This window comes from Camelus ferus, chromosome 12, assembly GCF_009834535.1.
Source record: "Camelus ferus isolate YT-003-E chromosome 12, BCGSAC_Cfer_1.0, whole genome shotgun sequence".
Taxonomy (NCBI): Eukaryota; Metazoa; Chordata; class Mammalia; order Artiodactyla; family Camelidae; genus Camelus; species Camelus ferus.
In genome coordinates this window covers 63,598,259-63,625,406 of record NC_045707.1, presented here as the reverse complement: position 1 = coordinate 63,625,406, position 27,148 = coordinate 63,598,259, and the positions used below count along the sequence as shown (strand labels likewise).

The 27,148-nt window shown below is 42.1% G+C and overlaps 1 protein-coding gene across 1 annotated transcript in view; it reads left to right on the top strand.

Annotated features, from left to right (window-relative positions):
* The window catches only part of TPH2 (tryptophan hydroxylase 2), an 82,763-nt gene that overhangs the window by 35,166 nt on the left and 20,449 nt on the right, over positions 1-27,148 (top strand). The window contains exon 8 of the mRNA XM_006191102.2: positions 12,215-12,341. Coding sequence (XP_006191164.1) covers positions 12,215-12,341 — 127 coding nt within the window. The remainder of the gene's footprint in view (positions 1-12,214; positions 12,342-27,148) is intronic.

The window sequence follows — 27,148 nt, the reverse complement described above, 5'->3', positions numbered from 1 at the left end:
CTGCTGAAGCCACACTGGACTTCTCACCATCCCCATGAGCCTGCTGCTTCAGGCCTCCATCCTTCTGCACGGGTGGTTCATTTGGCCCGGACTGACTCTTGTGAAATCATTTTAAGTCTCAGGATTAAAGTCCAGTCCAGGCAGAGCGAGACGTTGCTGTAGCACTTTGCCTTACTTCTATTTTAGCACTTAGGACACTGTGTGGTTTATTTGTTCATGTGTCAGTCTCCTTCATAGGACTGTGATTAACTCAAGGCCAGCTGGCAAAGGGAAAACAGGAACAGGAATATCCAGACTGAGGTTGGAGTGGATCTCCAAACCTGGCTTAGAAAGTGAAAACTGAGTCCAAAGTGGGCTGAAGCCCTAAGCGCCACTGCCTCCGGGAGGTGCCAGGTTTGAGACGTACTTAGAGCCCCAGCCTCAGTCTGAGGTTGGGGGAGTGAGGGAGCACAGGGCAAGTCCTGGCTACCCGCTGTGTGGTGTTAGTGCCTCCTCCTGCAGGGCTGCAGCCCCTTACTGGTGAGTGCCCTCCACTCCCTCCCACAGCTTTACTCCGATTTCAGGAACTGATACTGGACACCCCTCCATAGAAGAAGCATTTTAATTTTTATTATCTTTTTTATTGAAGTATCGTTGGTGTATAATTTTATGTCAATTTCTGGTATATAGCATAATGTTTTAGTCCTATATATATGTGGAAATATTCCTTTTCATCTTCTTTTTCATTATAGGTTACTACAAGATACTGAATATAGTTCCCTGTGCTCTACAGTAGAAACTTGTTTATCTATTTCATATACAGTAGTGTGTGTCTGCAAATCTTGAACTCCCAACTTATCCCTCCTCTTTCCCCTATTGGTAACCATATGTTTGTTTTCTACGTCTGAGTCTGTTTCTGTTTTGAAAATAAGTCCATTTGCGTCATTTTTTAAAGATTCCACATGTGAATGACATCATTGGTATTTTTCTTTCTTTCTGGCTTACCTAGTTTAGTCTGACAGTTTCTAGGTCCATCCATGTTGCTGCAAGTGGCATTATTTTATTCTTTTTTATGGCTGAGTAGTATTCCATTGTATATACATTCCACAACTTCTTTTTTTAATTAAAAATTTTTTTAAGAATTTTTTTGGGGGGTTAATTAGGTTTATTTATTTTTTTATTTTTAATGGAGGTAGTGGGAATTGAACCCAGGACCTTGTGCATGCTAAGCATGCACTCTACTGCTTGAGCTATACTCTGCTCCCACAACTTCTTTATAATAAACAATTTTTATATATTTAATGTCTTCAGGCAAAATCATTAACCATTAATGGTGGAATTTTCAGACACGAGCTAAAACTCTGAGGACGGGTCAGTTGGACCAGAATAGTCTTCTCTTCACATCACACCCAGGAGGGGCAACCTATTCTGTTCATCTGTTTTGCTTTGGGGATGAAGATCATTTCAAAAAAAAAAAAAAAAAAAAAAAAAAAAAGGGATTTTTCACTGTGGACCTGAAAGAGAGGAGGGAAAGGAAATGTGAAAGTTGTCCGCACCTCCTCCTTATTAAAATGAGAGAAAGAGAAGGAGAGAGTGAGGGACAGAAAGAAAAAGAGAGAGACCCAAGTGCACTTCACTTGGGGCTGAAAAAACATTTCCCCCTGCTTTGGGTAATAAACCCCGAATATTGTCTTACTCTAAAGGCAGGAAAGCCCATTGCCCTCTCTTAAAAGCAATGTCAGTCTGTGATGTGTTCTAAGTTATACCTGAGCTACTGAAATATGACGTTAAGAAGATACATCATGCTGAGTATACTTCAATTAAAAAAAGAGACAAAGATACACCACGAGCTTGGAAAGTACAGGTGGAGGTCCTTGCAGACTGTCCTGAAGTGAGTGGGTCCTCCTCCCCGAGGGAGGAGAGTAGATCAGAGACGCAGGAACATCTCTGGATTTGTCTCTAGAAGATTCTTGCTGCAGAGGCGCGGTGGAGATCCAGTTTAGGAAGGAAAGCCTTGGCACACTGGGAAGATAAGCGAGTTGGAGGAGCGATCTCTCCCTCACTCTCCAGTCTCGATTGGCCTGGTCTGATCTCTCACGTCAGCCTTCCGGTTTTCCGAAGGTGCTTTGGATTTTCAGCTGTCGTATTTCTCATATTTATCCCACTCCCCCTAGTTTTGCTTTAGTTGGTTTGGCTTTTCTTCTCTGGGCATTTCCTTCTAGGGGATCTGTTGTGTCTATTCTTTGTATTTCCCACAGACCTGTTGAGTGTGTTTTGTGCAAGGTGCATGTTGAATACTTGCTAACTGAATTTGCATGTGCGCGTGTACCCGTGTATACGATTTTCCATTTTATCTGCAGTCCCGAAGGCCAGTGGTAGCTTATAAAGGCAGAGCTCTTTAACAAGAAATACAGTTTAATAAAACCAGATTCTCCTGGGGCCAAATCGCATGCTTTTTCTTCAGAAGCTGTGTGCACAGACTGAAGTCTTGGAAATGAAGGAGGGTAAGGCCAGGAAAACCTATTTTCTAAGGTATTATAATCCAGTCTTGTTCTCTCCAGAACAGGCCTCCACCACCGCCCCTCCCCACTTCCCCCGCCCCAGCTAGATTTCTGGATGGAGAGCAGAGGTGGCCAGACCCCTCATGGTTCTGTACCTTTGGAACATAAAACATCACCCGGGGCAGTGTTGAAATACTTATCAGTAGCACAACCCTCTTACCCACTGTGCGTTGCTCAGGGAGACAAAACCAGGAATTTTCAATATAAACATACAGCCTTCAACATCATTTCTTGGACGTCAAGCCAGTGCAGTATCTGTCTTTCCAGAAGAGCTGTTGCCAAAGTAATAGTGTAGTTGTGCACCAGAAATCCCTTTTGAAAAATGTTTTAATAAGAATGTTTAAAAATATTCCTTCTACTTTATTTTTCCGATGTTACGCTTGATAATGCTAGTAACAAAAATGTCCTTGGTGCAACATAGTATAAGCTTAATCAGTCAGGGAGTTCCAGATTCAGGGCTGCATTGGGATGGTTGATGATTCAGCACGTATGGTTGTGGATCTGTCTTCTGCTCTTTCCTGCTGTGTCACTTTTCAAACCAAAGAGCAAACTTTCACCATTAGGAAATAATTCATGGCACCACTGACTCATCTTGCAGCATTTATTGCCATAATACAACTGAATGCATTTGCGTGAAGGAAAATCTTTCTTGTCACAATTGAACAGTTTAAGGGCAATTAATGTTATTTTAAAATATAACTGTTTTAAAGTTTAAAAAAAGGTTTTTGCAGTCAGGTGATTTTTTCCTTAGAGTTGCTGCTGTGATTCAATTTTACAAGAAAAATCAAAGTGAATTATTTCTGATGTTATTTTTCATGTTTTGAAGTTAAGTAACTGAATTTTATGCTTAACCTTTGCTTGTTAGGACAGAACCCTCTCAAAAACTGGCGATGACATTTATTTCCTTTTCTTGTGGCTCCGACATTCATCCTCATTTGTTAAGTAATCCATATCAGCAGGTGAAGACACAGACTTTTAAATTTATAAGAAAAGTTGGCTGCCCCCTCTCTCGAACAGATGCCTTTCTCTCGATCTGTAATGAGACGGAAGATAGGCCATTTCTTTCCCAACTTTCCCTCCTTGCTGCCATCTGAGAGATTCTGGGTCTGGAAATTTGTCTGATGTAAGTAAGCCCTGACAGTCATTGGGCTTTACTGAAGTCAAGTCTGAGTAGGGTCTTACTGCAGAGCAGGGGAGATAAGCCAGAACTTTATAGAGTTGAACCTCATTCCTATGAGCTCTTGTGTAGCTTAAAATTACTCTTTCCCACAGATCACCCTGATCCCTGCCAAGCATGGTGCCAAGCTTCCTGCCTGGCCAACTGGCTTCCTCCGCAGGGCTGCCATCATTTTTGCTGTTCCGGACAGCAGAGCAGCATCATACTGGCGATTCTCAGAAAATGGCATGTTCTCAGAAAGCCGATCCCATCTGGCCTCCCTTTCCTGAGCTTTAACCCGGAATTCACACTCCAAGCTTAGCAGCCATCTTCTCCCTCAGAAAATTGGGTTTGACACCCAGGGTCAGTTCAGACGTTAGAGGCTCTAAGACCTGAGAGTATTTTCATCCCTTCCGTCTGCAACATAGGTAATTTCAACAACAATAACAATAGCAGAAGCAATACTACTTTTTTTTTTTTTTTTTTTTTTACCTATTAATAGCAATCGTGTAGTTCAGCTTTTGCATGCCGGGTACTACTTTAAGTGTTGTATGTGGATGAATTCACTTAATACTCATAACCCTCAGAGTTGTGAGTTACTATTATTATTCTGGATTTGTGGGTGAGGACATTGAGGCACAGAAAGGTTAAGTTAGTTGCTCAAGGTCACACAGCTGGTAAGTGGGGGAGTCAGGATTTGAACTCAGGGAGCTGTGCCAGCGTCTGTGCAGTCATCCACTCTTCTATAGGTAACAGTAACGCTAAACAGGAAAACTCAAAACTTGTATGTGTGCTGAAGTTGAATTGCTTCTTTCTTGGTTTTCTAATTACCAGTTTTGTATAAGATAGTTGAGAGTGACACTTTCTTACTTTAATTTGATGGCCCTGCTTTGCCAGAACCCCAAGGACTGGGTGTGCCTGTTAGATGGTCTGGCTCTGTGCTGTCTCATCCCATGTTTGGTCCAATTACCAGGCCTGGTCAGAGGCCCACTTTCTTCTTTGATCTTCCCAGGACCGCAGGTTAGCCTGCCCCATTTATCAAGAGGAGGCGTCTTTTATTTCAGTGGGAAAAAGAAGGGGCAAGCGCCTCACTGTAGAGCAGTGACGCAGATGGGAGGCTGCTGTCTCCGTGTCCTCGGGCAGAAGGCCCTGAGGACCGCGGGCCCGATGTCCAGGCCCCACTCTCAGCTCTCAGTGTGACTGTTGGCAAACCACTTAACCTCCCTGTGTGAGGGGTGATGAAATACGCTTTGATCTTTGCAGAGGAGAAGTTTTATATAAATACCAAATAGGCTGATACGCCTCGGCACGTCCCAGCGCATCCTCAGTTACAAGGCCACGTTCCCAGACCTGGTCTCCCAGGTGTCCAATCACAATATTGTATCTGGTTTTGTGAGATGCCTCAAAGCAAAAATAATCCCAAAGACTGTAAACTGAGCTTTTTGTCTCAAAAGCTTTGAGCGCTCTTAACAATAGACATCCTATAGAAAAAACCCTACACACAACCCTATACAGTATTTAAAACCTGTGCATTTTGAAACCAAATTTGTACCTAAGTGCCTGCTAGATCCCTGTTGTTCTCTTAGGCTGTTAACAGGAATGACTCAAGATAATGCTTTCAGCTATGTGAATGTGTACATGTGTATGTGTGTGTGTATGTGTGTGTGTATACATACACACACACACACACACACATACACACATATACATATATTTTAACAAATTCAAAGCACAATTCCTTTTTTCCCACTGACTCACTCCCACAAGCGTTGCCTTCCCTGTGCGGTGCCTGTAATCCAGCATCGGCATTCATAAGCACCCACCCCCGAATCACAGTTTGTATCCCCTGGGTGCTGCGTTGTCAGGGAGAAGCTCATGTAGATACCTTCAGGTGTGAAAAATGGAGATGACCGGGAAAAAAATTTTTTTAAGGAATATTTGCCTTTTAAATGACAAGTTCAGAAGAAGTTCAGAGTGACTGAATTTTAGGCAAGGAAGAAGTCACCAATGGTTGTGCGTCTTCACTGCTGTGTAGAGAATGACATTGGTTGACAGGTACAGATGCCACCACGAGAGAGGAGGGAAAAGGCTCTGACGTTCCCCACGCCTGGTCTGTCTGTCTGGTGTCATTCCGTCATGTCTGTGAGGTCAGCAGGTTTTTTTTTTTTTTTTTTTTATTTAACCAATGGCAATCCTAGAGTTCAAAGAAGTCAGGGCATTTCCCAATGGTCATACAACTAGAAGACAGCAAAACCAAGATCTAGTCCAGAGCCCTGATGCTACACTGGAAATTAGGAAAACCACCCTTGGGATTCACTTGGGTTTACCTCTGTCTGGTGCAAGAGGGCCCCACCACCTCTGCTTTATTCTGTTGATTTCACAAAGCAGTTATTAAACATCTGTTGTGTGTCAGGATTGTCTAAGCACCAGGAACCCAAAGAGGAACATGGCATGGCCTCCGTTCTAGAGAAACTTACTGCTGCTTGTTTAAGTGATAAAATATCTTCCAAAAGGGCAACGCTTCATGAAGTCCAATAGACTTAGTGTCAGTATGATTTACTGTGTGATGATATATTACTTGTTTGGAACTTGTATTTCCAATGCATGATCTTACGATGTTGTTTAAGAACTCCATGAGATAGTGTAATTGAAAAATTGTGCTCTACACTGGAGTTTGACACAACATTGTAAAATGACTATAACTCAATTAAAAAAATGTTTAAAAAAAGAAAAAAGAACTCCTGTACCAAGTGGCTACCATGTTGGACGACGCAGATACAAAATATGTCCATCACTGCAGGAAGCCCTGTTGCACGGCACTGCTCTAAGTGCCTTGATTACACAGGAACGTGGGACACGGACTTAGGTCTGACTCCAGACTACATACTTAGAACCATTATGTTATATTGCCTCCTCAAGATCTAGTGAGAATTTAGTGGTTGTGGGGCAGACAGGGAAAGAGCTAAAAATCTCCTGTTTCTTTAAGAAATAAGAACTGTCTGAGATGATGAGGAACTAGGGACCCGAGGACAGTTTCCCATGCAGCCCTTTACTGATACTTGTGAGAACTGGAAACCTGTTTCTTTCCCTGGATCAGGAAAGTTAGTACTTGCTGTTTGCCCTCTGATGGAACCATGAGGTGACTTTTGCTAAGAGTTATTCTAGGATTATGTCTTACTTGCTTTTAAGCCTCAGGTCCTAACATAGCACTTGTACTTAATGGGTACACAATCAATGCTTCTTAAACTAAATTTCAAAAAAAATAACGGTCATGTCTTCTGCTGGTCTCAAAAGAATTGCAGCGAGGAAGAGTAACACTGGTGGCCTTCCTTATGATCCCCAGGGGGAAAAAGGGAAGGTTTCCACCAGGGTAGGGTCCAGGTGCACGGCTTCATAAAAAGAGGGCCACACAGGTATTTCTCTATACTCTTACAGGGACATAAGAGGAAGTGATCATAAGAGCTGCCTACAGTCTTACCTGGGCCAGATTTTACAGTATGCTATTTTCAATCTAAAGAAACTCTGTATATGGCTCCAAAGCGAGCACTGAAAAAAAAAAAAAAACCAAAACTTCCCTCAATACCAAATTAATTCCCATTATTGCATCCTTAGTGCAGTGAGAACAAACCAAGTCACCCCCTTTTCAATGTGTCCTGATGTGTCATCCCAGATAACTTGCACTTACCCATAAAATGTTGCATAAAAGCTGGAAACCTACCCCCCTACACACAAAAAAACCCCAAAGCCCTATTTTGGCTCCCAGCTCACCCTCCTGCTTCTTTTCATCAATGCAAGCTCCCCACCCCGCCCCCTGCCCCACCTTCCTTGCCTTCTCTTCTTGGTTTAGCTGAAGTGTTGGCTTCTGTGTCACTGCAGAACAAACAAAATCCATGGAAATCGGGCTTCAAAGACCGATGTGCTGATTTGGGATGGGAGGCAAACGTTGAGTTCACACTCATTGCTTCTCAAAAGCTTTAATTTACAGCAAAAATAAAAAAGTTGTTCAACACGAAGCACGAGGCATCAGCTTTGAAGACTGATAAGGGGGGAAGAATGCCAGACTCATTCTGAATTTGAACTTAACCACTGGCACCCTTCTTTCCCAGCAGCAAAGTGATCACCACATTCTCAGAATGATTTAAGAATTCTCTGGAGGCATTTTGCCCAGGTCCCTTTGTAAGCTTTAGAATCCTCCTAAACAGGGCTTATCAGAGAAGATTCCAATTTAGAGCAGCCAAAGTGTAGTGTCTGATACCAGCTCTAGCTTTTCTATTTTTTTTCTTCTTCTTCTTTTTTTTTTTTTTCAGAAGGAGACATGATGTTTTGCAGTGCTAACCGTTTTGAAAGGTCCTACATTTCCAGCGAACAGAGCACTTTTGTGAAAAGGGCTCTGAAAAGCACTATTCAGGCGAAAATGCATCAAAGGGATGAGTTAAAAAGAGAAAAAGTTTGCCGATGTGGAGATTGGAGGCTGCGTGTGCTGACAGGTGCAATTATGGCTAAATAATTGAATCTTTTAAGAGAGATCTGGTGAGATAAGGCGATGGTTGTGAACTCACACTGGAAACCTGTTCATAATTAGATGCTCAGGGGTCCAGCTGTGGATGACACAGCCTGCGTGCGGATCGCGAGCTTCTTTACATGCAGGACTTAATGGCTATTGCACTTTGTGAAACAGTGTGAAATAGCGTGATTCCAGCCCAACAGAATTTAATTGGTAACAAAGTTTGAAGAGAAGGCTCAGCCTTCTCCCTCAGACTCCCGATAGCCTGAAACCTCTTTCAGCCCCCGAGTCGTTGTCAGCCCAGCCTTTAAGTCCTCCCGTCTCATAGAAACTAAAGATAATGTCAACTTTTCAGAATTAATTCATCACTTTAATTAGCAACATGAAACATCTTTCTTTGCCTGTTTGAAGAGTGTCCAGGGACTTCGGTTTCCTTTGTCTACACCATATGCCTTAGCCAGAGACACTGGGATGAGAACAATCCGGCGTTTATTTCTGAGAATGTTCCACAAAAGTTAATAATCTTGTTTCTGGACCTGAAATACAGGTGCTCAGAGCCTAGGCTCAGTGAGACAGTGGGGTTACTGTGCATACTGCATCTCCACTCGCTCAGGGATCTGAACAGTGGGTCCTTCTCAGCGTCTCTGCCAGGTGACCGAGCAGCGAAGAGGGTGCAAACCAGCGAAGTACAGCAGTGATCACTTCCACTTAGAAATCCCTGACGTCCCATTAGGAATTCTGTTAGACTTCTTGCTTCAGGCTTTCACTCTTAATGAGACAATATAACTTATTCTGCTATATTGTATGATTTTTTTCTTTCAAATTTATAATTTCTTCTCTCCTGTGTATGGTCAGATTACCTTGTCGTTGTAATGCTAATAAAGGTTTTATGTTGGTAAGTTGCAGGTTTCTGATAATGACACTTTAACTTAAAACCCAGGCGATAGTTCCTTTTCTACCACAAAGAATTGATTCCTTAATGTTTTTGGATCTCTGGTATTTTCCTTCTTCTTTCCTTTTTAACTGACAACTTTTTACTTTCTTGTCTACCTATAAGCATTTGGACTCCACTAAAAGCTAGGGAGGTAGAACACTGTCTCCTTCAAGTATTTAACAAGCTCAAAAGTAAATCCAGTTTTGCACCAAGAATCCAACACCACAGTAGCCATGACACATCTCATTCTCACTTTATAAAGCACCCAGCACAGTGCCTGGCCCATAGCATTCAAGACGTGTTGGCCACTAGAGTTGTTATTTTAGTTTCTGCTTACTTTGTTTATTCGTACTATGAGCTAAGACTCGCCATCTTTCGTATTTCCCTGGAGTTTGACACCTAGTCTGATTTTGGAATTATTGTTGTCATGTTTTCTGTCTGGATCCGTAGAGGTGCTTTAGTATGTAGGCTGCAGTGGGGATGTTCCGATTTATCCATGATGGGCCCCTCGAGTCCAGTATCAGTGCCGACTGCATGAGCTTTAAAAAAAAACTGGTCGCAGAAGAGTCTACAGGGTCCATTCTCAGCAGAGAAGTATCAGACCTTGAATGGAACTGGATGCATGTGGCGGAGTCATGAAAGTTCACCCACCGTTCATTATTCCTCAGTACATGGATGTCCGTCTGATGTAGTTTTAGTGGCATTAAACACGGGCAGCTCAAAATTCCATCATCGCATTTAGCTTTAGTTGTAAGTACTAGTTGCTTGAAGCCTGCTAGGAGAGCTCGAGCATCCTCCGTTACGACAGTGGGTCTCCACCCCGGCTATGTCTTACGATTTCTCTGGGAGCTTCTAAAACAATACAGATGCTCAGGTCCATCGTCGACAGTCCTGATTGGTTGTCTGTAGCACCCAGTCACTGACATTTTTTAAAAGGCTCCTCAAGTAATCTGGAGGGTTAAGGACTGAGTGGTGGGAAAGGAGACTTGGGACGCACTGACTACACTTTCACTTGTGCTAAGCAGCTTGGTTAAACTCTCTCCCCACAACTGAGGCTGTGCGCCACACACCCCCTTCTCATTTACTCCACCAGCAGAGTGAAAAACACATAGCTTTGAGTCAGAGGAATTTGATCTCAAATCTTGTCTCTGTCTCTTTTGGTGGTGGCGGGGGTGTAATTGGGTTTGTCTATTTATTTACTTACTTATTAATGGAGGCACTGGGGATTGAACCCAGGACCTCATGCATGCTAAGCACACACTCTACCACTGAGCTATACCCCCACCCGTCTCTGTGTCTTACTAACAGTGTGTCCTTGGAAAAGATGCTTAAATGTACTGAACTTTAGTTTCCCCATTTATCAAGTGGGGATAATAAAGAGTTCTTGTAAGCAAAGATGAAATTACTAAAAGGGATATGAAAACATTTAGCACAGTGCCCAGCACACAATAGGAGCTTGGTGACTGTTAGCTTTCTTTTTTTTCTCCTTCTGTATTTAATTTCTCCAGAGGTGAAATGAGAGGCTCTGGTAACTTTTAAATTCCCCTTATGCCCTAAAATCCAATGGGTCTGATTCTCCACCTTAAGCAATGTGATTGGAGAGTAACCATTACGTAATCTTTCCCACAAATTCAGTTTCAGCGGAAAAGAGGAGGCTATTGGCCCACAGTTGATGGGGAATGAACTTGGAGTTTCTTTTAGTATCATGTCCACACATTCTCCTTTGGTCACCTTTTCAATGTGATGTATCTGTGAAGTGGCTGTCCAGGGTTGGCCATGTGGTGTGAGTTGTGGAAACAAGATTTTTTGACTGAGCAACGCCCTCTGTTTTGTGTTGGCGTCCACTTTCTACCCTTGCTTCAACTATATGACCATGCAGCTTACTTTATACTTGTCCTAACGGTGGCAGTACCTGGCTTTTATGTTACTGCATCTCTTTGATATGCTTCAGAGGAGCCCAGGTGAAACCAGGAAACATCTTTCAATTACCACCTGGCTAATTAGTTGTCAAGAAGATAAAATATTCCTGCCTCTTGACCCATTCCCAGAGAGTGATAGGGGAACTCATTCCAACATAGCCCGGTATCAGGAAATAGTTTGTGATTCACGGCAGTGATTCAGGAGGGCGTCTGCCTTGCTTCATTGTGACACATACCTGCCTTTGCCTGGTCATCTGGCTCCAAGAGGAAACTCAGGCAAATGAGAGAATATAAACTTCTGTTCTTACCTAGTTCGGGCTAGTCAAAGCAGAGGACTGGGAGGGTCTTCCAGTGTGCAGGCTCCAGGGGACTGCTGGTGTCATGGGCAGAAACATTGTGTTATGGACAGAAACATTGTCTATGGGAAGAGCTAGTTCGTGATGGAGCTAGTTATGTGACTCTCTGATGTTTCCCAGGGCCTGCAAAGTGTAACATGAGATGCAGTGTAATTTAAGAATTGAGAACAAGAGGTTAGAAATCATGATAAACTGGATTCAAATTTTGGCTTTTATCACTGTCTATAGCAAGAGTCAGCAAACATTTTCAGTGAAGGGCCAGCTAGTAAATATTTTAGGCTTTGCAAGCCATGTGGTCTCAGTCATAGCTACTCAACTCTGCCGTTTTAGCCAAAAGGAGCTGTAGACAACACATCGGTGAATGTGCATGGCTGTGTTCCGATAAAACTTTATTTGCAGACACAGGCAGGAGGCCGGATGTGGCCTGCAGCTGTGGTTTGCCCACCCCTGATCTGTAGAATGTTGCACTAATAAGTTATTTTAATTCTCTAAGTTTCTCTTGAGTATGAAAAGAGGTAATGTGGGTAGTAAAACACTTACCACATGCTTGGCATATAAGCCCTTGAAAACAGCAGTCGCTATTCTTTTGTTAAAAATAATGTATATCATATGATTCAAGGTGCCATTGAGTGTAAGATGCCTCTGGATTTCAGAGATGCTAACATGTGATTAAAAAGTCAGCATTGGTGAAATTTGGTAGCAGTAATTAATTATAGTAACCAGGTTATATTTCGAATTTTAAGTCTCGTTCTGCGGGTCATAGTTGCACGCGTGTGACATTTCTCTGTGATGTTTTTCTTGTCAGGGACACATGTCATGAACTCCTGGGACACGTGCCACTACTTGCAGATCCTAAATTTGCTCAGTTTTCACAAGAAATAGGCCTGGCGTCTCTGGGAGCATCAGATGAAGATGTTCAGAAACTAGCCACGGTGAGTTCCTTTTCAACCTAAAAAACCGTTCTCTTTCGGTCCACTTGTAAGGTGAGGAACGCATTCGAGTCAGTGAGTGTAACTGAGAAGGCAGACATTCTGGAGGCGACTTGACTTTTCTCACATTGTGTTCCTTTGAAGCACCATGTGTTCTTGGCTTATTAACTGTCACAATCTTTGTATTTTATCCTTCTTGTTCAGGGATTGGCTGGATAGTAAATCTTTTAGGCTTGCAGGTCATGAGGGTTCTGTCATAACTACTTAGCTCAGCCAGCGTGGTGCAGAAGCAGCGACAGACAATACATCATTAAGCGTGGCCGTGTTCCAATAAAACTTTATTTATAAAAGCTGGCGGTGGGCTGGATTTGGTCTGTATGCTGCTATTTGCTGACTCTTGTTCTGGTTCGATGTTTATTTCCTAGAAACATTAGTACTAGTAAGAGTGTGTATTTATGGTAAAGTAGGGGTTGTATTTGGGATTATCTTTGACTAGTCAACATGGATGTGGTCAGACATAATTTGAATAGCAAGGATCTTCTCAAATTAAGTGGTATGAAAGGAAATGCGTAATGTTGGTGGCTGCCTTTAATCTACTGAAGAACTATATCTAGTCAGCTCAAATGCCTTATCTTAGTCCCATTTCAAAGAACCCAGAGTAAGTAAGAGCAAGTTTAGCAAACTCACCTACAGGGGCCAGTCTGTGAGCCTCAATGAGCAAAGCTATTAGCAGAAGAAAAAAGAGACTCTTAAATTGTGTGTGTTTGACCCAGATGCACACCGATGGCGTATTAGTCATGCGGGAATATTCTTTCTTCCCACCAAGAAATAAGTTTTCTCTGAGATTTCTTAAGACACAAAACCCTTTCAGTATATCTTCTGTTTTCTACTTTTGACAGAAATACAGGAATTGAGAAATATTTTTCTACTAAAAGAGAAATAGCGGTGTAAAAGCCATGCTGTTGTCGTCAGTAAGGTGATGTGTAGGGGTCAGTGGGGACCACGGTGAACACAGGCAAGCATCCTCACACCTCCTCTACAGCAGACAGCGGCAGGATGGGAATGTAGGCCTTTGTGTTGCTGGGTCTCCAAAATTTTGAGACAGCCTGGAAATCTAGTTTTTTTTTTTTTTTTTTAATAAAATTTAATGATTTGAAAATTTCAGCTCATAAAAAAATCTACTTATGAGCTGAGGAAAATATATTTGTAGGATCGTAACTTCCAATTTGTCACCAGCGCCCTAGGGGTGGTGTCTCATGTAGACTGGCCGTCTATTACTGTGTAACAAATAACTCTAAAATTTAGTGGCTTAGAACAACGCACATTTATTAGCTCACGGTTTCTGTGTTTGGAGATTCAGAAGCAGCTTAGCTGAGTGGTTCTGGCTCAGGGGCTGTCTTGAGGTTGCCATTAAGATGTGGGCGGGGCCTGTAAGATGTCTGCAAATTTGGAACCTTCTCTGACTTTCTCCAGAGTGAGCAGAGAGAGAGATACTGAGGGGAGGAAGTTGTAATGCCTTTTGTGACCTGATGATACTCTCTGATCACGTCCGCTGTATTCTCGTCATTAGAAAGGACTCACTCCAGCCCACACTCAAGGGAAGGAGAATTAGTCTCCACCACTGGGAGAAAGCAGCGTCAAAGTGTTTGTAGACGTATTTTAAAACCACCACACGAGAAGTTCTGTTATTTGATTCTCACATCTTAGCCTTGGCTTTAAACTCCATGTTTTGGAACTTTTCTGTGCCTTTCAAGTTTCCTTTGAAATTTTCTGGTTTCAGCCTTTGACCCCTGACAGCTTGTACTCTTTTTTTTTTTAATTTATTTTTTACTTGAAGTACAGTCAATTACAGTGTATCAATTTCTGGTGTACAGCACAATGTCCCAGTCATGTAGATATGTACATATATTTGTTTTCATTTTTTTTTTTCACTAAAGGTTATTACAAGATATTGAACATAGTTCCCTGTGTTCTACAGAAGAAACTTTTTTAAAATCTGTAGTGGCTTTTGTAAATTTGTAAATCTCAAACTCCCAAATTTATCCTTTCCCACCTACTTTCCCGGTAACCCTAAGATTGTTTATTATGTCTGAGAGTTTGTTTCTGTTTTGTAGATGAGTTCATAGTGTTCTTTTTGTTTGTTTGTTTAGATTCCATATATGAGTGATATCATATGGTATTTCTCTTTCTCTTTCTGGCTTACTTCTCTTAGAATGATGGATCTCTAGTTCCATCCATGTTGCTGCAAATGACATTATTTTATTCTTTTTTATGACTGAGTAGTATTCCATTGTATAAATATACCACAACTTCTTTGTTCAGTCATCTGACAGCTTATATTCTTGATCAGAGATGAATATATTACTTAGTTGTCATACTCTGAACAGCTACAGACTGGGATTCAACTCTGCCAGGCTGTGTGAGTGTGTGACTGTGTGACTGTGTGACTGTGTGTGTCCCAAGAGAGGAGGAGAAGGAATAAGGTAGGACTTCATGGATGTGAATGTAGGTGGGTCCCAGTGAGTGATCTTTATTTCTTTCTGAAAAGCAATGACAAGAAAGCAGTTTCATTGTCCCTTATTTTTACACACCATTAATGATGATTAATTAATTCATCACTCACACTAACATTTACAAAGAATATGACAGGGGGTCCTCACTTTTCAGAAATTCATAGCTTATATAGATAAAACTAAGATTTGTCAGAAGAGAGAAACTTGGTGCTGAGTCTAGAAAGATGAGAACTCGGCCAGGTGGTGGGGCTGTGGGAGAGGGTTGGGAGAGGGGCAGGTTCAGCCCAGGGCAGGAGATCTCTCTGGTTTGGGGGCTGCACAGGGAGGGCCTGCTCGTTAGTTCAGAGGGACCTGTGGAGCCAAGGGTGGCCTTTTGTGTTCACGTTCTGTTGTTCCCATAAACAAATTAAGCATGGCTTAAAACAATGCAGATTTGTTGTCTTATAGTTTCATCAAGTCAGACATCTGGCGCAGTTCTCACTGGGCTAAACTTAAGGTGTCAGCAGGGGTGTGTTCCTCTCTGGGGCTCTGGGGAAGAATCCCTTCCCTTGCTTTTCCAGCTGCTAAAGGCTGCCTGTGTTCCTTGTCTTGTGGTCCCCTTCCTCCGTCTTCAGAGCCAGCAACATTGCATCCCTCTGACCTTCCTTCTGTTGTCATGTCTCTCTCTCACTGATAATAGCTGGGAAAGGTCTCTTGCTTTTAAGGACTTGGGTGATTAGATTGGGTCCCCCTGGATAATTCACAATACTCTCCCCACCTCAAGGGCCATACCCTTAGTCATATCTACCAAAATAACATATTCAAAAGTTCTGGAGATTAGGGCGAGGGCATCTTTAGGGCGCCATTATTCTTTGTTCCTATTTTTGCACTTGCAAGAAAAAATTAGTACTTGACCTTGAGACCTGTTTTACTAGGGCCAATAAATTTCCTAGGATGTAAGTTTCCTTTTGGAACTTACACTCTTTAGCATGATTCCAACATCCTTGGCCATGGATTCCCCTAGCTCCAGCATCCAAAACCATTTCCATCTCTGAGAGATCATTAGATCATCAGTCATATTTCTCTCTCTCTCTTCCTCTTCTTTCATTGTTCTTTCCCTAGAATGTACCTGCTTGTCTGCAAAAGCCAATTTAAGTCAACAGATACTCTTTAAGTGGCTAAAGAATCTTAGTACCATGAGGTAGGAATAGGGAAAAGACAGGGAGGCAGTACTTGCTTCAAGGAACTCATGATCTAGTACACAAAAATTTGGAAAACTCAGGGTCAGTGTTAGTTTTTATTCATATACACAAGCAGATACTTAGAGGTGAATTTAAGGGGAGTCTTCTAAGTGTGTGTGGGTTCTGAGTCCAGTGTCAGAGACTGGGACTCAGAATGGAGCAGGGGCCAGCAGAGAGGCTCTTCTCTGACTGGAAATAACTGGTGACAGGTTGGGGAGCATCACGTGCCTCCCGAGGGAGCCCACACATCTGGAACCTCGCAGTGGCTTTGACAGTTACAAAAACCAGAGTGTAAACTTGCAAATGACTGTAACGCAAAAGACTTGGGGCCTCTTCTCAATGCGATGGACAGTTTGGGCAGCTTCCTCACCATGGTTTTCCCTGGTCTGCTCTTTTCTTTCCTGATATGGCAAGAGCCCCCACCTCAACTCTCTTTGTTTTTCTGTCTCTCACAAACCTTGTAGTTCTAATTCTTTCCAGTTTTAGAGACTGCCCACTTACTTTGAAAGAAGAAATTTGGGAAGCTTTTTCCGTGTGATGTGGAGAATATAGAGGAAGGTAGACTCGAGGTGTGGGAGGCTAGGGAGATATTTTTTTCTCTGAAATGATGCTCTAACTGCCATTGACTTCTAGAACCACATCCCATCCCGCAGTTAAAAACAGAGTGAATGGAAAACTGCTGGAAGATGGTCTTGAGAGAAAACACAGATTCCAGTCAGGCAATTTCAAAGTAAACCTGGGAATAAGTGACCTATGGGATGACATGCATATGAATGACCCTCAAGCCATGTACTTGTTACAACAACCTGAATCCTGGCGAGATACCAAGTGACACTCGGAGGGTTGGAGAACTCAGGTTAATTACACCAGCGGGGCCAGAGGAGTTAATGCTTTAAGCTCTGGACCCTGTCTGTAGGTTTACACAGGCTTTTATATAGTTTTAGGTTTTCATTTTTTTCCCCACCATATGCAAATTAGGTGTTAGAAATGGACCAATCAGGAGCGAGCTAGGTTTGCACATATGCAAATGAGGTGTTAGAAATGGACCAATAGAATCTTAGGAGTAAGTTTCATTTTCCTAGAAGCAAGCCATTTTACAGAAGCACAAAAGTGAGATAATGTCACCAGGCCAGGGAACCGGATGGCGCCTGTGGGAAAGTAGTGGCCCTGCCTGTGGGTCCTGCTGGTCTTTTCATGGGGCTCCCCACCTTAATGACCCAGTTACAAGGACTAAGAGATTGAAGTAAGGCCTGGCTGGGAGGCGTAGAAAGCCCAGTGGTGGGGAGAGAGTGGGGTTGGTTGAGGCCTCAGCTGTCCTGATGAAAAATGGAGGCATTATTAGCTGATTTCCTCTACGTTGTTCCCATTAAGTCCCCTGAAAAAGTACTAGAATAAAATGAGAGATGAGATGTACCAAAGGAGAAAAATCCATAGAGAGGACAGATGGAAAACCACAGAAAGCACTATTTATACAGAACAATGAGACAGCCCGTATCATTCTTTTACTCTAGGTGAGATTTATATTATTAATGACTCTGTTTATATAGTGCCTGGTTTTCCTGGTTTAGTGAATTTAAGCACTTACGAAGAAGAGAGTCATGCCTCGGGAAAGTAGACACTTAATAACTTTCTGTGATGTGCTGCAGACAAATCCATCTAAGGGAGAAAACAGCCTCCCCTAGACGTGCTGGGTGCCGCCAAACTCTTGTTTTGTCCAAAGCTGCTTTTGAACTTGTGGCTCTGATGTCGGAGGCACTAGTCTCTTGCCTATAGCTGCTGCCTCTTCTTGCTGCATTTCTGCATGGTATTTATTTTGACATTTTAATAATGCTCATTTTTTGAGAATGGAGCTATCTTCGCTGTTTTATGTGGGCAATGGTTTCTACTCCCTGAGACCCATTTAAACGGAACTCTTTTGTATCTGAAGGAATTGATGATGGTGCTTGGCGAATGTATTTGAAGTGCATTGTTTTCCACGTAAATAATTTGCCCTCTGGTGGATAATGAATAAGGCGACTGGATTTGGCAGCCACACGCTTTTCATCCTCATCATAGCTGTCCGGGGTCTGTGCATGATAGATATGCAAAAATAATCCCAGTGAGGGCTGCTTAGCATGTGCTGTAATTGTCAGACCATCCACTTACCCCTGTCATGCTGGCTTTGGTGGGTTTGGTAGATTAGTGTCCTCTTTAAGGACAGTAAACTTAAATGCCGTCAGGGACTAGACAGGTAGCAGACATGTGCAAAAGAGCCTGATGGAGGATAATAAGGAAAATTTGAGCCTGTGGAGAACTGGAGAATATGCATTGTATCTAAAGGCCTTCAAATTCAAAAATTAAAACAAAACAAAATGTTCTTTGGCTACAAATCATGTCTGCACGTTGAAACAGAACCACAGGCTCTTAGTTGTCAACCCTCGTATTTAAAGTTGGATTGTACATTAGACCAGGTAGCATGTTGAGGGACCAGGCCGTTGCTAGATTTATCTTTACATCATATTGGACGTTCTCAGTTACTGCTTGCTGGACACTGACTATTTTTCCCAAGAAAAGACAGCGATTACTGTGTTCACTTGAAATATCTTACTGCTATTGAGAGGTGACTGGTTTTGAATTAGAACTTTAAACAGTTATGAGCATGACTGTCATACATGTGTGCTGAGTATGTGTCATCGAGATTTATTTAACTCCTTCATGAGGGGAAAGCAGGATGGTAAATCTAGCTCAGAGGAGGATTCGAGAGACCGAGAAGATACAGTCACTGAAAGAAAGAATCCTGGAACAAGGTGCACAAGGCTTTATGTTCTACAAGGCAAACCCTGTGACCTTAACGTTATCTTTTCTACCTGGCAGAAATCATTTGCATGTCGCCTGGACAAAGATGACTTGCAGCTCATCAGTCTTCACAGAATTAACACCTAACTTCACAGCATCTGAGCCTCAATCAATAGTAAATAGGAAGTCAGACAAAGGATCTATTCCCTAGATCAGTGCTTTTCCAATGGTAATGTGTATAAAATAACGTAGGCATCCTGTTATAAGGCAGATTCTGTTCAGGTAGGTCTGGAAGGAAGCCTTGACATTACTGACAAGATCCCAGGTCATGCTGATGCTTCTTGTCCAAGAGAAGCAGGTGACCTGTTAGACAGGTTGGCCTTTCAGACAGTGCTTGAGTCTGTCTTTCAAAAGACACCAGGTGATCCCTTAGCCTTATTTACATATTCAATACTTTTTCTAAGAACTTGGTTAACAGGGTATTGCCAGATCAATGTGGTGTGCTGTGACACTGTTACCGAGTCCAAACTCCTACTGCTCGCTGCACGATAAGCCAGTAAATCGGGAGACAAGGTGCTGGGGCAAGGAATAATGACTTTATCGGAAAGCCGACAGACCAAGAGGATGGCAGACTAATACCCTGGAGAACCATCTTCCCCAAGTCAGAATTCAGGCTCCTTTTATACTGAAAAGGGGAGACGGTGGTGTAGTTGGCTGTTGCAAAGTTCCTGGTGTCGGAATCCTTTGTTCTCACAGCTGTCCACATGGGTCAGGCCACGATGTCCCTGTAAACCTCCACCAAGGCAAATGTTATTTTCTATTCTGCAACTTTTTATCTTCCTAGGAATGGGAAAATGTTATACCCTTGAAGGTCAGAACGTTGAGAATGGGCTGTCCTGTCTATTTCAGGCTGTAGGCAGCATTCTTTTACAAAAGGTGCAGAACCATTAGGACTAAGTCCAGGAAACAGAGCACAGGGTTAGAGCCAAAGGACAGGTCTAATATGGAGTCAGATTTGTTCTTCCCTATTACAACGTGAGTTTATTTAGCACTTATTTGGGGCCTGAAAATGGACCCTTGCGTCTTTGAGCGCCAGGTCATTTGCTGTTTTGACGCCTCTCCCCAAACAGTGCAACGCCTCCTGCGATGCAGGTGGCGTCAGTTTGGTCCATTCATTTCTTACATCATAAAGGCATTTGAAACAGACAAAGCTGTGCATCACTTGTTGGATAAAGCAGTCAGCAGGAACACACCACAGATGTTTCCCAAGCAGAATAAATCGGCCTCTGGCCCAGTTGGAATTTTCGCTCTACAGAGAGTTTTAGTTAGGTCCTGTATTCAGTTCAACCAGGAAACATGTTTACCTTCACGTCCTGATGAAGGGCTTCTGTCACTGGGTCTTGGTAAAGCTGATGAGAGAAGAGTCTTGGCCAAGGGGGATAAAGGGCCAGTCTTTCCCAGGATGTGTTCCCAGGACGTTGAGGCTCATGAAATGTTACTATGGGGTCTCTGATAGAATGGAATATTCTCTCCTAGAATATTTGGGAAACACTGGGTTACATAAACAGCTTCGTTTTTAAAGACTTTTCCAGGCCTTTACTAAGACAATGTGCAGAGCGTATCTCTACAAGTGGTAAAAAAAATAATTTTTCCAAACTGACCGTGTTTCTTCCATTTTAGATGCCATCGGTTGTAGAACATACCCTTAATTTAGTGGCTTTTATTTTTCAGGGGGGAAAAGACGGCAAAAATTTTGACGTTGGCTGTAGGAAGCTCCATTTTAGAAATGTTAAAGTGTGAAAAAGGGAACTTGAAAATTAAGAAAGTACGTTATATGGTTGCAAAAGTCTCTTTTTATGGGACACATGTTAGCATCCCAAGCTATTAATATTCCAAGGAGCACAGTGTGGGAGATACAAATCTAGAATATTTTTGAAAAGGTGAAATTCACTGTAAGCAGAGACCTGATCACCAGCTAATTTCTTTTTTTTTTTTTTTTGGTAGGAAAGGGTTGTCAAAAATTAATATTATAAGGTTCTGTTTGTAGTTTATCAAAACAAATAATTTATTTGTCCCAAATAAAAAGTTTGCATTGTTTGGGGCTTTGGATGGCCATAAATCAAGTGTGTTTGAATTTCCAGGTATAAGCAGGACTTTCTCATGCTGTGAGCAGTAATGAACTGTACAGTCAGCCTTAAACTAATAATTGACTATAATTCACATTAGAAGTGTAATTGTAAGACTAACCTTAGTTGGCTACATTTGCTAATTAATTTTTTCCTGCTTGTGGAAGAATTAGCTTGTTTCCCTGGTCTCTTATGACTTTGCTTACCTGTCTGGGGTGGGGAACTTACCGGCTTTTAAAAGACATGCCCAGCTCTACTTCTTTCTGCAGAGGGATGACATTAAAAATGACCATTTTAGTATCTCTACAGAAAGCTGGAAATAAGCCCCAGGCTTATTTATTCCATGTAGAGTCTTTGAACTAGTGGGGCTGTTTGGATCATTTGATACAAAGCTGACAAAAGGCTGGAAGGAATTCCGTCTTACGCATTTTTAATTGAGATGTTTGGATGGATGATTAGTTTGTGTGTTATTTCTAAGAGTAACTTAATTAAAAGTTAATAATATCTATTCCAACTCATTACTTTCCCTTTTATGTCTTCTGCGAATATAGGACAGTTGTCTCGCCTTGCATGGAGCACTATATTTCTTTAACCAGCCCCATAGGCTTCAGTCCTGTCCTCTGTCATTGTTTTCATCAGCCCCTCCTTAGGTTTTTTTCTGCCTGGATGCTCCAAGGCCACACTCCCTTCTGACTATACTCTCTTCTGAGAACTTTGATACTGGAGCTCAGATTACTTGGCTCTGTCTGTATATGTTTCATTTACAAATTCATTGTTGCCGTGGTAGGTGTTTGCCATCTGTTTATCTTATGATGAGACCACTGCTGCTATCTGAAATTTAAAAAATTAGCTGTATGTTGCTCACTCTGTTTAGACACAAATCTATTTGCAGTCTGGAATACTTGTGCATTTTTGCAACTCAAATCTTCATCATTTGTAACTATTTCCTAGGGTCCTCAGGGAACCATCATACAATTGCAGATGAGGAAAAAAAAAAACCTCAATAACCTATCTTAGATATTTGGAAATGCAAAAAAATAGAGCTGCTTTGTTACCCATTCATTCTCTGTTCTTGTGCTAAGCTCTGTACCGACTTAATTTTACTGCACAGTAGCACCACAAGTCCGCAGCTGGAGTCTCTCAGCACTTGATGAAGATGGAATTCGGGATGTGTGGATGGGCAGTAGGTGGTGTGGTGTGATGTGGGGCAAAGGGTCTGAACCTGAAGTGGGTTTGAGTGCCCGCTTTGCTTTTTCTAGCTTTATTGAGATATAAATTGACTTACGACACTGGTGAGTTTAAGATGTACAGTGTGTTGATTTGATACACTTATCTGTTGCAGAATGATCACCACCATAGTTTTAGCTAACACCTGCATCACTTCACATAATTACCATTTCTCTTTTGTGATGAGAACAGTTAAGATCTACTCTCTTAGCAACTTTCAAGTATATTATACAATATTATTAACTATAACCATCATGCTGTACATTAGCTCCCCAGAACGTATTCGTCTTATAACTGGAGGTTTCCATCCTTTGACCAACATTTCCCCTCACCCCCATCTTCAGGTAACCACCATTCTAATTTGTGTTTCTATGAATTCAGCTTTTTTTAGATTCCACATAAAGTGATATAATAGTATTTGTCTGTCTGACAGTTGTTAACTCAGTATAATATTCTCAAGGTCCATCCATTGTAGCAAATGGCAGGACTTCTTTCTTTCTCATAGCTGAATACTATTCTGTTTTATATATATATACACACACACACACACACACACACAAACATACCACATTTTTATCCATCCATCCATTGACGGACACTTAGGTTGTTTTCTTATTTTGGCTATTTTGAATAAAGCTGCAATAAACCTGGGAGTGCAGATATCTCTTGGAAATCTTATTTTCATTCCTTTGTTTCTATATCCAGAAGTGGAACTGCTGGATCACAGGGTAGCTCTATATTTAATTTTTTGTGGAACCTCCATCCTGTTTTCCACAGTGGCTGCACCAGTTTACAGTCCTACCAACAGTGCACGAGGGTTCTTTTCTCTCCACATCCTTTCCAACACCTGTGATCTCTGGTCTTTTTGAGGACACGAGTGCCGGCTTTGTTACTTCTTAACCTTCTACTGAGGGACAAATTGCATTCCCTATTTGTGCCTCAAATATCTTCTCTGAAGTGGAGATGTTCGCCTACCCCTTGATGCTGGATCAGGAGCAAATGGAATGAAATATTTTGTGATGTAGGCTGTGCAGTTACCTACATCATCCCCATGTTTGACACCACTTGATCTCATCCTTACCCCCCCAAACCCTAACTGCACCAGAGGAGTTAGTCATATTATTGACTAATTTCACGCCCCTAAATTCTCGAGTTCTTCATCCAGAGCTAACGCCTCCCTGTGATTCAGAAGCCCTGACATTGAGTCCTACTTACTTTCTCTTCTCAAAGTAAGCTAGAATGCATTCTTCAAGCACAGAAGATTTGTGCAGTCATTTTAATTTCCATAAAGAAGGAATTTTCTGGTTTAACTACAATAAAGTCAGCTTTCAAAATCTTAGACTTGTATTAACAGAAATATCTGTGTTGTAATTCCATGTCTAGCAAAAGCAGAGAGAAGATGGTTGGGATTTTTTTTTTTATGAGCTAGAATAGTGGAGATAATGTTATATCGAACTATAGGAATTTAATTACCTCATTCTACAAATGTAGTTTTCAAATAAAGGAGTCAAAAGGATTTCCAAAGCTATTCTTCTGAACTGTGATATAAAAACCCAGAACACATTTAGTAGATGTAAAATGTATTACTGTACATTACGAGCCACAATGAATGGGAGCATAATGAGAAACACGACATGGGATGGAACACACAGCGATTAAAAATCTCTTTGCTCCCTTTGTAGATGTACTGCAGTTTGCTTCGAGTTTTATATGCTTGTCACGGTCAGGATGGGCATTTCTGGACTGTTTCTGATGGGTGGATTTCATACTGGGAAGAGGTCTCCCAGAAAATGGAAATGCTGTCATGGGAGGGCTTTGGTCTAGAGAAGGTGTAAGGAAGAAATGCTGAGAGGACTGGGAGGACTGAATCGCCTGGGGGGCCACATCAGTCTGAAAGCCTGTCCTTTCTAGCGTCCACACAAAATCCTGAAAATTGTGAAGAGAGTAAATCCTAAGAGTTCTCATCACAGAAACACTTTTTTCTCCCGCTTTTTCTATACGAGATAATAGATGCTCACTAAACTCCTTGCGGTAACCATTCCTCAGTGTACGTACATCAAACCATTATGCTGTGCACCTTAAATTCATGCAGTCAGGGGTGTCGATTATATCTCAGTAAAACCGGGAAAAAGTCCCCATTCCCTCGGCAGTGGAGGGAAGGCAGGGTGATTTAGGGCTTCCGTTACGAGAAGTCTTTGCAAAAACCTTCGTTTCTCTTCCTTATTACAAAAGTGACATATATTCATTGTAGAAAAAAATTTTTTAAAATGAATAAGCAAGGAAAAGAATGTAAAGATCATTTGTAACAACACAGCCGTGATAACCAGCGTTAGCATTTTGGTGTATAGCCTCCTAGTTTTTCTGAAAAGTCATTTTACCACGTCAAATAAAAACATAGTAAAAGGGAGTCCTGGCTCTGGAAGAAGGAGCAGTAGGAATGTTCATCCATTTATCGGACACTTGTGCCGTCAGGAGAGACTATCTTTTACATCAACAGAAGGAAGAAGAAATTGGAAGCACTCTAGACTTACGGACTTACAACTTTTCACTCAGGTTAAGTTGCAAAGTGTTTTAGGAAACATCAGATGTAGCTAATGAGTTTCGTTTGCTTTTCCTTTTTTTTTTGGAGAAAAAAATGAGCGGATAGCACTTTTTAAAATTGAAAAAAACTTGGTTTTCCTATGTATTTCCATCTTTGGTCTTCAAATTTTGCATTGTTCTTGTCCCCATTAGTGAGTGCTGCTTTAATCAATGTTCACCCCTCCTGCTGTTCTTTTTTTGAGTAAGATCATAAACGCCCTTTCCCACAGCACTTGATCTCAGGTAATCATACCAGTAGGGAGGAAAAGGGAAAGCTGGGATGAAATATAGTGAACCCTACTATATATACGACACCATGTGGTTTTCCTTAAGCCTGTGCACTTTAGGGACCGATTAGCAAGGCAGTATGTCTTGGGTGTCCAGAGTGCAGGCTTTAGGGTCAGATTACCTGGATTCGCAGCCGGGTCCATCACTTACCGGCTGGGCAGCCTTGGATAAGTTAGTTAACCTCTCAGTGCCCTAGTTTCTTCATCTTTAAAATGAGAAGGATAATGCTATCCAGCCTTGTAGAACTGTTGAGGATTCATGAGATAATACATTGTAATTCTGCTCAGCCCAGTGCTAAGTGTTCAGTAAAAACCGGCTAGTGTGTTTGACATGACCTCATTCTTAAGTATCTAGGTGACCATGCTGGTAAGACTCAACTGCAGGAGAGGCCCCTGGAGAGAATTTCTGCTCTTAGTGTGCCCTTGGTTAATTCTCTGACTTTCAACAACTCAGGTTTTCCTTTCAGAAATGCAGACTGTGCAGTTTCTATTACAAAGGGGTTTTCGCTGGAGACAGCAGGCTGCTTTGCAACATGAAGTGTTTTAACCATAAATGATCAAGGTAAGGCCTCCCCTAAATGATGTCAAACTTCTCCCTGGAGGGGGAGGAGGCCTCCCCTGAGTGAACGTGGAGTGAGGCAAGTTGCAGGAAGCAGGTGGGGAAAACAAATGTACAGATACTGTCTGTGCTTTTCAAGCAGGTGAGGAGTAATGCTGTTCGTTGGTACAGGCAACACTCCCTTAGGAACCCCAGAAAGCCGTAAATTTGGGGTTTCAAATCTTGGCTGCTCCTCCTTCTGAGTTCAAGTTCCTGAGAATTTAAGCCAGGTATTCACAGTTTGGCTGTAAAATGGTTGCATTAACATAAAAGTATGCAAAGAAACTACTGGAAGAATTCCCAAAGATGTTGCTTGCTCAAGTTCTGAGGCATTTTGGATGTGTCTCCATGTATATACGCAGACGTCCTATGAACTAGCAAGGCTTAAAAGTTCTCTGAAATAAAACAAGGAGAGATACTTTAATATGACATACTTTAGAAACATGTAAATGTGTAGCTCTCACAAAACTTTTTTGGGGCTGTTCACCTTTTTGTCTCTCAGATATAATTAAGAAGAGTTCTTCCAAGGTAAAAGTCAAGGTTATCGTCGGCTTGAAAAGAGCCATTGGATTCTGCTTCTTTGCAAAGAAGTTTAGCAAAGGCATGACCTTGTTGGATTCCTACTACCGATCTTTTCCAGAGCTCTGAAAGCATTCAGTGAATATTTACTGAGCATCCACTATGTGGGAGGCATCGGGAATTCAACTGTGAGACAGGTGGACATGGTTCCGCTTCTTGGGGACTTACAGTCTAGTGAAGGCTGCAGATAAGCAGTTAAGTATAACTTGAGTGCAGAGATAGGGAAAGGAGGGTGTTTAGGTCAGTTTCAGGGAGAGGAATCAAAGGTGGTTCCTAGGGCAAGACTTTCTCAGCAGTCAAATTGGTAATTTTTAATTTGCTATCATATATATGCTTGCTGAGAGAATAGATGCAAATACTTCAGGAAACCTTTGTATCCCAATGGGCTGTCTACATGTTGCAAAGCTCTTCCCGCTGGGATTCAGGAACTGCTGACCTGTGATGAAGCCCACGCCTCTCAGGAAGGGGAGTCTGTAGAATCAGAGCCGTCTTGCATTGATTTAGCATTTGGCATGTATGTATTCATTAGAGTCCCGCAGTGGCCCTGGAGGATGGGCAGGACTCATTACCCCCAAGCACACTCCCTGCTATCCGCATGGTGCTATATACACAATTGGTGCCCAGTAAACACTTGGCAAGGAAAGGAATCCCCATTTTAGAGATGCATAAAGGGAGGCTCAGACAAGTGAAATGACTTGTCTGAGGTCGTACAGTAAAATAAGGGCAGAGGCTGGGCATCTGGGTTTTCTGTGTCCTGATCTGGTGCACCAGACCACTTCTCAGGAGTTCAGGATGTCAGGGCAAGGTGTAAAAGCAGGCGAGGCAGCAGAGACAGACACTTGGGGAGTCCCGGAGGCAAGTTATTGCTACAAAGCTAGATTTAGGGTTTTTAAATCATGTTGTCC